The 10,854-nt window shown below is 35.3% G+C and overlaps 2 protein-coding genes and 1 pseudogene across 2 annotated transcripts; 2 read left to right on the top strand and 1 right to left on the bottom strand.

The window, feature by feature from the left end:
• The first annotated feature begins 1,788 nt into the window (after window positions 1-1,788).
• Window positions 1,789-3,006, top strand: LOC145966535 (uncharacterized). Its single transcript, XM_083090651.1, has 3 exons — window positions 1,789-2,657; window positions 2,720-2,841; window positions 2,924-3,006. The coding sequence occupies exons 1-3, from the start codon at window positions 2,166-2,168 to the stop codon at window positions 2,958-2,960; spliced, it is 651 nt and encodes a 216-aa protein (XP_082946777.1). The 5' UTR covers window positions 1,789-2,165; the 3' UTR covers window positions 2,961-3,006.
• A 1,977-nt stretch (window positions 3,007-4,983) lies between these two features.
• Window positions 4,984-6,034, bottom strand: LOC145967384 (uncharacterized). The gene is made up of 4 exons (XM_083092231.1): window positions 5,896-6,034; window positions 5,654-5,813; window positions 5,354-5,567; window positions 4,984-5,269 (listed from the first exon to the last, which is right to left on the bottom strand). The coding sequence occupies exons 1-3, from the start codon at window positions 5,938-5,940 to the stop codon at window positions 5,368-5,370; spliced, it is 405 nt and encodes a 134-aa protein (XP_082948357.1). The 5' UTR covers window positions 5,941-6,034; the 3' UTR covers window positions 4,984-5,269; window positions 5,354-5,367.
• Window positions 6,035-9,581: 3,547 nt separating this feature from the next.
• Window positions 9,582-10,522, top strand: LOC145967137 (uncharacterized; annotated as a pseudogene).
• Window positions 10,523-10,854: the final 332 nt, after the last annotated feature.

Raw genomic sequence — 10,854 nt, 5'->3', positions numbered from 1 at the left:
TTCCGCAGTCGACCGTATGCGACTGCAACTTGGCGTCCGAATTAAAATAATGCAGGCATCTGTAAAAGAAAAATTTTTTAAAGATTTATATAACAAAGTGTATAACCTATAATTATTCAAATAATATAAATTAAACTTACCGGTCGCAGATATATTTCTTGTGCTCCTTTTTGCTCAATTGTGAGCTCACGAGTCGGGATAAATTCTTAATCCATGCAAAATGTCCGACGCTGTTGTCGTCTTCAATGTACAGCAAGTTGATATGCTTGTCCCGCTTCTGCTGCGAAAGACGCATCGGGACAATGCTGTTCTTGTCTTCGATATGCCTCTTTATCATGATTTATATACTGTCTCATGCATATCATCGAACATTCTAGAATGATTTCATCTTAAAAAATTCCCCGGAGTAGCGTCTGCAATTTAACCTTGATAATTTCGCGTTTTGTCACATACATTTGAAAAATCTAACGTGGTTGCATCGGGAGCAGTCGTAAATCGGCGCTTGATTTTAGCACATTCAGCTAAATCTTTGTCTAGGGGTGATGTGCGTTTTAACCTTGACGGTTAATCTTTGTTCCGATGCGCATCTTAACCTTGAAAATTTCACGTTTTGTCACGTACATTTGAAAAATCTGATGTGGTTGCACCGGGAGCAGCCGTACATCGGCGCTCCATTTTAGCGCATTCAGCTGACATCGAACATTCTAGAATGATTTCATCTTAAAAAGTTCCCCGGAGTAGCGTCTGCAATTTGACCTTGATAATTTCGCGTTTTGTCACATACATTTGAAAAAATCTGACGTGATTGCATCAGGAGCAGCCGTACATCGGCGCTTGATTTTAGCACATTCAGCTAAATCTTTGTCTAGGGGTGATGTGCGTTTTAACCTTGACGGTTAATCTTTGTTCCGATGTGCATCTTAACCTTGAAAATTTCACGTTTTGTCAAGTACATTTGAAAAATCTGACGTGATTGCATCAGGAGCAGCCGTACATCGGCGCTCGATTTTAGCGAATTCAGCTAAATCTTTGTTCTGGGGATGATGATGTCATCGCAGCCGTACATCGGCGCGACAAAATTTTAGATGAAATTAAAATGTCGTGTCAGCAATAATCCCCTCTACATCGCAATTTGCGATACTATTTGAATTGATATTAATTCTAATACGATCAGTATTGCATCAATCGCGCGTGTGAAAGGTTCGCTGAAGAAATCGATATGAATTTTTACGTTCCGATTCGAAACGGTGAAACTCCACCGTGTAAGAAGCAAAAATGTGACACGTAAGTTTCGATCGTTTAAAAATTTTATTTATTAATTTTTTTAAATATTGATCTAATTATTTATATTTTTATAGCATTCAGCCTCGTCGTGCGACTCGCATACTTGGAAGAAGATATGCTCTAACCCCAACGTCGTACAAGTATTTGGACATTGGAATAAGCGTTGGAGCTGTGTCGTACGTGGAACTGATTCTCGGTGATAATCGAGGTAATCAAATAGTGTTGCCTTTTTCAACATGGAATTTGTTGATGCAGAAGCAAGCAGACATTGAACAATTTCTACAATCGACTGCTCTCCCATTAAGGATTGGAGATTTATCGATTGAAATGTATCAATCGAAAATTGTAAAACTCACATTATGTGACAATTCTTTGTACATGAAACCACTGACATTATTATATTTATTTAATTTTGAAAATTGTATCGATCATATGCACAATTGGTTATGTGAGAATACATATCTCGTAAATGAAAAATTTAAACAATTTGAAACTGTTTTACGACGTAACAATATTACTACTGTATGCGATGCTGTAAAAACGATACGTGATAGTGACGTCTTTAACAGTGAATCAATAATCGATTGCGAATTATTAACATGTGCTGTAAATGATATTCTTTACGATGCGTGCAATAAATAATTATTTTTATTCCATCTATGATTTTAATTCTTTCCTTCCATACGAATAAGAATAGTTATACTTTTCTCAACACGCTCCGCTAAAGATGTAGAGAAATGCTGAGGTAGATGAGACGTGATGCTCTAGTTGGAATGAGACAAAAGATATTAAAAGATATATAATGAAGAGGAGTCTGCGACATTAGAATATTATTTCTTTCGTTGTTCTGTGTTTCGTTAGTCTTGTGTTACGTTAGTGCAATGGCTGAAGACGATGTTATTATCATCGATGACGATACGGATGATGATGATTATTGGATGGAAAGAGAGAGAGAAATGGATGAGATGGAGAGAGAGAGAAAGGAGAGAGAAATGGAGGAGGGATCATCCGATGGGAAACCTGATTTCCGTTTTCGGACTAGTGATGATGAAGAATTACTTCAATACGAGCGGGAACAACTTTCAAAGAAGAATCTAGAAACTTCAATCGTTCAGTTTATAAGACATCAAGAGCTCGGCTTGGAAAAACCTCGCACAAATTCGTTGAGGACATTTCTTCTAGCTCGAGAAATATGTGCGCGAGATTTTGCAAAATATCATGGATGTAAATGTTTCAATATAGAACCTAATCATTCTAAAGTAAATTGTATTGGAAACAAACTGCGTGAAAATCTCGAATTAATAGAAGATTTTGAAAAATTGAAAGAAGATGATCATGAGAATATACTACGGCGGAAATTGGAAACGTTGAAGGTAAAATATTTTTGTCGATGTGTAATAAATTTAAAACATAAAATTAATATGTTTGATTTTAGAGTTTACGCGATGATATGAATGGTCGACGAGAGGATAAACAGATATGTGAATCCAAACCTGCATCAAAATATAAATTGTGTGTATTGTATAACGGTGAATGGAAAATGCCATGGAAAGTATTGTAAGTAACTTTCAATTTATAATATATCAAAAGTTCTAAAATAAATTATTAAAAACTATTCAAATGTCTTTTTCTGTTCCAGGAGCGGCTCCACTCAGCCCGGCACATCGACCCCTTAGCATTCTAGGAGCGGCCTCCTCCTTAGCCCGGCGCACTCCCCCTCCCCCTTATATATTTTTTTAAATTTTATTTTTTATATTATTATTATTATATTATTATTATTATTTTTTTTAATTTTATATCATATATTATTATATATTAAGCGCACACATACACACACACACACACACACACACACACACACAAAATTGTATAATACACGCACACATTTAAATAAATTTTATATTTTAATTTAAAAAAAAAAGAAATGTATTTATTTACGCGCCTCTCCTTGCGCTCCCATCCTTTGCGTCTCTCTTGCGCTAGTTGTAAGAATTTATCGTTCTCTCTCTCTCTCTTTCGTACGCGCTATCGTTCTAACAATAAGTCTCGCGTTAGTTGTAAGTCTCGCGATATCTTCGTTCTCGCTCGCACGCGTTATCTTAACTATTATCGTTCTCTTTCGTATGCGTTCTCTTCGCGATATTATCGTTCTCTCTCATTCATATGCTCATCGCTATCACTCACTTACCTTTGCGTCGTCCTTCTCCCACCTATGCAGCATCTTACAATGCGTCGTCCTTGTTCCACGTTGACGTCATCCTTGTCGTATGTTGATGTCGTCCTTGTCACACTTGATGCCATCCTTGTCGCACTGTCCTCTTCACACACTTTACGCTATCCTTTTCAAACCAGTGCACCGTCCTTCTCACACGTGGACACATCGCGGGCCCGCCGCGGATCCCCCCTTCCCGCGCGGACCCCCTCGTCCATCGGTCGCGCCGCGGATCCCTCCCCTTCCCCGCGCGGACCCCCTCGTCCACCGGTCGCGCCGCGGACCTCCCCCCTACCCGCGCGTGACGTCACTCCCCGCACGTAACGTCATCATCCCCCGCACGTGACGTCATCATCCCCGCGTGACGTCATCATCCCCCGCACGTGACGTCATCATCCCCGTGTGACGTCATCATCCCCCGCACGTGACGTCATCATCCCCCGCACGTGACGTCATCATCCCCCGCGTGACGTCACCCCCCCCCGCGTGACGTCATCCCCCGCCGGTTCCCCCTCGCCCCTCACCCCCCCTCGGAGCCCCTGGGTTAGAACCGGCCTAGACTCACTACTACAGACATACTTGTAAATGACGAAATAATATAATATAATACAATACAATGTGGTACAATAGGGCTCCAGGCGAAGGTCCACGTAAAAGAAACCTAACGCGCCATTAGTGATACCTCGTGGGTGGTGTGGAAAATCGCCACTCATTTTTATTATTTTATTATTTTAAATATATACGTATATATGTATATGTAGAAAAAAAGTCAAATATTTATATTAAATATTATAGCTTTATAATATATTTTTACGTTTCATATATACATTTATATATACATATGTATATGTATATATATATATATATATATATATATATATATATATATTTATATGTACATATATATATACATATACATACATATATATATATATATATATATATATATACATATACATATGATCAAGCGTATATCGAGATATCAAAGAGCGAGCAGCGTCGCGCGTCGCCCGTCGCTTTCGTTGTCTGCTTGGTAAGAAGGAGACAGAAAACTGTATTCTGTCCTCTTCTACTATCCGAAGCTAGCCGAAGCGCCGAGCTCACACGTACGCTTACGCGTACATGCCCGTTACCCCCTCCACTACGTGTTGCCCGTTGCTTGCGTCTCGGACTTGGCAGCTCTGCTTGAGGTCAGATTGTCAGCAAAAACCGAACAGGATCTGCACGCGCGCAATCTGACGGCAGATTGGCAGCAAAAACCGAGCAGAATCTGCAATTTTTTACCATTCATATAAAATAATGCATTTAAATGGATTTAAAGTCCGCTTTTTACATTTATTTAAATAAAAATGAAAACTGAATGATATTTTTATAATTATATTTCTAACTATTTAGACATTATTTTACATATACTTTTTACGCGCGTACGTGCGTGCGTGTTATAATTGCAACGCTTTTTATAGCGTTCTAATATTTCATATTTTTTGTGTGTGAGTGCGTGTACATGTGTGTGTATTTGTGTGTATGGCAGGTTCTTAAAATTTAACGCTGAAAAGTGCTCTTTATTGCGATAATCGAGGTTATCCAAGTCGGATGATTAAAAAAGGCGCTGAAAAGTGCCGTTTGCTTTTCTCGAGAGAGATACGATCCATTCAACGACATATGTCGTTGAATCCACTGATCGCGTAGTAGTCCTTCTCCTCTTCCTTCTCCTCTTCCTCTCCTCTTCGTCCTTGTCCTCCTCCTCGTCCTCGCAAGTATAGTTTCCATTATCTAAAGATGTATAAAAAAATTTGTCATGTTACGAAAAATTACAAAAATATTTAAATAAGAAATAAAATCAAAATTTTTACATACACGTTATCTAATCGTCAATAGTTTCTCGATCCGTACTTTCGTTCGACTGCTCGTCGTTCCAAAGATCGTTGAACCCTTGTGCCGCCGCCGTGCGGAATGGTCTTGCGTGATCTGCTCCTGTGTCTCTCCTTGGACATCCTCAAGGCCTCTCGCATTTGCACTTGGAATTCAGAACGCGTAGATTTTTCAAAATGTTTATTTTGGCATACACCATCTGAAAAATAGACGCAAATTGCATTATCATTAAGGACACACAAAGTTATATCAACAATGCATAAACAAATATATTCGATTTTGTACCATAAATCGCCGCAACAAGATGAGTATTGTGCAATGACCGGTGTCCTTCACGGCCCCACCATGTAAAAGATGACGCGATGATATCCTTCAAACTTTCCTTTAGGCAGATGTTGACAGCTTCTCTCAAATTAAAACCGCCGATGTAACGGAAATAATTCACCTACAACAAAGATTAATAAAATTATATATTGGAATACGAAGAACTAGAAATAAAAAAAAGTACAATTTTTCTTTTCACTTACGGCGTTGGAATATCCATCTTCGTCGATTCTTTCGAAAGCATCCATGTCCTGAAGTGACGCTATAGGGAAAATGGCCGGTTTTCATGGTGCACGATGACGATCTTGGACACATTTCAAAATTTTTTCCAGATTAGTATTTATTGATCTGCAAATAAAATATAACGACAAATCAGTACAATGAAAATGTCATTAAATGTATTAATTGATGTGATACTTGCTTCATTTGTATTTCCATGCGATCTAAGCGTTCGTGTATTTTCCTGTAAACATAAAATAACATTTAAATATTAACGCTTTTGTAAGAATATATACATTTTACTAATGTTTTTAAATATATTTTTTACTATAGATATATTTTTAATATTGTATATTTTAATCTATATTTTTAATATTTCTCTATTTTTTAATAACATTAAACTTTATAATAATATAATAACACAAAACTCTTCACATAAACATGTAATAAATAAATATGTATAAATTTACCGAATGTCCGACTTTTCTGGTTGCGTTGAATCATATCTATGTGCCCTTGATTCTCCACTGCCAACATTCAAATTTTGCGAAGGGACGTCTCTGCGTGCACCAGAATTTCCATGATGATCCTGAAATTCTGCAAAAACATTATCAGCATAGGTTGCCGTTTGGCGCAATGTGTTATAATTTTGTGTTTGTGGTGTTTGTGATATGTTAGTGTTATGAAATGAGGTTAAAGGTTGAATGTTGATGTATGATCGAGTTAATGTATGTGCTTCATTGTCTGCGTGTGATTGAACGAATGTATCTTGTTGACCGAGTGATTGAAAATTTGTATTTGATGGAGCGGCTACGTCTGATAAAATGTTTGTTTGTGATGGAATGTATGTGTGCGAGTCTTCTGTAATATTATAATAATAATTATTATTTTTATAAAAATAAGTAGGTTCTTCTTCGAGAGTCCTCCTTATGTCCTGGATATCTTCCTGGACATTTGCAGCATTGTTGGTTGTTGCGATCCTTCTTTGTTTCGGAGGGGCCTCATCCGAAGACGTCGTCAAATACCGCGATGGTTTCGAGATGCTTCGATCGTTCGGTCATCTCTGCCTTGTAAGTACATATTAACATATTAAAACACATAGTTGTTTTGAAGAAAAAATATGTAATTTGCAATTAACAATTCCATATTTTTTCTTAAAAACAACTATGTGTTTTCTTTACACCAATTGATTCCTCTCATTATTTTGTACATAAAAGTATTAAGGTAAGATAATCGAAAAATGAATATTTTACAAGATATTTTACGGTTTATGTAAAATTAAGAAATTATTTCAAGCCTCATAACTCAAAAAGTACTTAACAAAAAAGTACTTAATTATAGTGTTTTGGAAAGCTCTCGAGATAAGCTACAAGAATATGCAATGACAAATAGTAGGTTCCATTTAAGAAATTGAAGGTGACCTTCATGTGACCTTCAAATAACTCTTCAAGGTCAAACCAATGATACCATCTTATGGCCCCCTCGAAACCATAAAACTTTTGTCTGAAACATTTTTCTCTAAAATGCTTTGTTTCCGAAATAATTGCGTGCGTTAATTAAAATGGCTCACCCTGTATATGTTACATATTTACTTGAAAATACTGCAGTAATGAAAATCTACAATATACGTAACGTAAACTATAGATTTACAATACTGGCAGTGAATTTCGGAACGCAGCCATAATATAACATCTATGTAGTTTCAACGTTTAAATTCTATATAAAAATAATATTATCATATAACTGATTAATGATATTGATTTTACGTTGCTGCAATATCATACTGCAATATTGGTTATATATTGAAGCACCACATGCTTGTTATGTAAATAATATGTTGCATTCGTACATTTATATTACATAATAGGAAGCGATAAATAGAAGTAACTGTGATATAAATATCACAAAACATTTGTTATATAAAGTATTACTCCCAAGTTATATAGCAGTAACAAATTGTGTCGACTGGGTTGTTAATATCTTCATGGACAAAACCACATATTATCTGGTTGTAAAAAAATTTCAAAAGATAGATTCATTTTATGATATTGGCATTTTATCCTCAGCACTTCAAATATTTAAATGTTCCGCAATAAGTAGTGAAATTTTTTGTATTCAAGTAAATGAGGTACGCTTTAAATGTTATAAAATGCCTTATTGGAGTGGTTCATCAATAGATAACAGTAGTAGTGATGAAAATGAGTCAGAAGTTAGCAGCGAGTATATAGTTAGTGCAATTATACATACAGATAATCTGTAAAAAAATAAAAACACATTTACAGCTGTTCCGTTAGATATAATTTACAGGAAGAAAAACAAAGTCTCCAGGATGACTGGAATACAGGTTAGTATAATTGTGTCATATAATTTTCACTCAGTTTAATTATAATGGATATAATAATTACTGAATTCTTCAAATATTTTAGATGCTCTCTACATTTCTGCGCTTGAGGAATCAAAACAGGAATCATACTTAAAACATATACAAATGTAATTATGTAAGTTATATGATTATTCATTTGCTTTTTCTGTCGTTTAATTTGCTATTTTCTGATTTTCTTGCATAAAATAATATCTAATTTTTTAATTTTTTCTAGGAACTGTTTTGCATGTATTGATTTTCTTGAATGTTCTATATATTCTCCAACTACTGGTGACTTCTGATTTCCCTCTTTAAGAATAATATTTGAATATATACAGGGTGACCCATTTTAACTTAGGCAGCCAAATAACTCGAAAAATAAGCAAGATAGAGAAAAATGTTTTAGACAAAAGTTGTATGGTTTCGAGGGGGCCATAAGATGGTATCATTGGTTTGACCTTGAAGAGTCATTTGAAGGTCACGTGAAGGTCACTTCAATTTTTTTAAATGGAATACCCTATATATTTTTGTACATTCTTGTAGCTCATCTCGAGAGCTTTCCAAAACACTATAATTAAGTACATTTTCGTTAAGTACTTTTTGAGTTATGAGGCTTGAAATAATTTCTTAATTTTACATAAACCGTAAAATATCTTGTAAAATATTCATTTTTCGATTATCTTACCTTAATACTTTTATGTACAAAATAATGAGAGGAATCAATTGGTGTAAAGAAAACACATAGTTGTTTTTAAGAAAAAATATGGAATTGTTAATTGCAAATTACATATTTTTTCTTCGAAACAACTATGTGTTTTCTTTACACCAATTGATTCCTCTCATTATTTTGTACATAAAACTATTAAGGTAAGGTAATCGAAAAATGAATATTTTACAAGATATTTTACGGTTTATGTAAAATTAAGAAATTATTTCAAGCCTCATAACTCAAAAAGTACTTAACGAAAATGTACTTAATTATAGTGTTTTGGAAAGCTCTCGAGATGAGCTACAAGAATGTACAAAAATATATAGGATGTTCCATTTAAAAAAATTGAAGTGACCTTCACGTGACCTTCAAATGACTCTTCAAGATCAAACCAATGATACCATCTTATGGCCCCCTCGAAACCATACAACTTTTGTCTAAAACATTTTTCTCTATCTTGCTTATTTTTCGAGTTATTTGGCTGCCTAAGTTAAAATGGGTCACCCTGTATATGTATACTTTTTTATTTCACTTTATTGGGTGCTTTCCATTCAATAACACAAATTTAAGGTCTGTTCTTTTTAGCTGCACCAGTTTAAAGTTTATTTTTTTACTCCACATTGGAAAGGAAAAGATAAACTCTGAACTCTGCAGCTAAAAAAAACAGACCTTAGATTTGTATCGACTTGTGTCACTAAATGGAAAGTACCTATTATTAATCCCATATATATATATATATATATATATATATATATATATATTTACAGAAAGGATATGGAGAATCGTCCCAAACGGAATATCATCAAACCGCGACGATTTCAAACGACATCTTCGGACGAGGCGGAAGATTCAGGAAGAAAGATGACGGAGCTACAGGGCACTCAATTAGAAAAGGATGTCGCTGAGTTACGGGGAGTATTAGAGAGTCATTCGCCTGATACTAATATGCATGCTAATCATTCACTCACTAACTCACAATCATTTACAGTCACTCCCACAACACAAGTACCTTTTATGCATGAAAGCATACAGTCATCCTACGCCCAACCATCAATAGTCACTCACACAACACAAACACCTTTTATGCATGAAAACACACAGTCATCATCCTACACACAACCATCAACAGTCACTCACACAACACAAGCATCTTTTATGTATGAAAGGTCACAGTCATCATCCTACGCACGACAAAATTTTCATGATACAACGCAAACATTCACACACAAACCACATGCTGCCGCTACTCATACACAACACATTGGTAGCTGATTAAATACACCACATAACACTCAGTTACAGGCTTTAAACATCTGGCCAACTTCATCGTCAAGTCATCTGCCAAGCTCTTCGTCATCAATACAAGCTTTAGAAGAATTTTACAATTTTCATGTGAGACCAGAAATTCAGTGAGTGTACATTGAACAGAAATTTTTATAATTGGAATATATGTACGCTATAATCATCTACAGAAATATAATAATATATTTACAGAGCCATATATGGAAGAATGGATCAATTAGCTTTGGAAATTCAGTAAGTTTTAAATGCATTACGTACATAAACAATGTCAGTCATTTTATATTTTAACATATAATATTATTATATTATTTATATGATGTGCTTTTTACAGACAACTAGAACAACACAGGCGCGCGCTACGCGCGCGCCATTGAGCTCTTACATGAACAAAATAAATAAACTCTAAATTAAATTTTAATAAAATGAAATAATATATCTTATTTATTTACCCTCTTACACACAAATTCTCAAAATACCGCGATGGCAGCCATTCGAGGCAACCACGAATCGAAGTAAATAACTCTCCTCGATATTGAATAAACTGCATTTATCTAGGCAGTATCTGGAGGT

Source organism: Camponotus vicinus, unplaced genomic scaffold (genome assembly GCF_025532165.1).
Source record: "Camponotus vicinus isolate PSW18456_S1 unplaced genomic scaffold, iyCamVici1.0 SCAF_2, whole genome shotgun sequence".
NCBI lineage: Eukaryota > Metazoa > Arthropoda > Insecta > Hymenoptera > Formicidae > Camponotus > Camponotus vicinus.
Note: the sequence above shows the minus strand (reverse complement) of the source record. Positions and strands in the feature narration are given on the sequence as shown.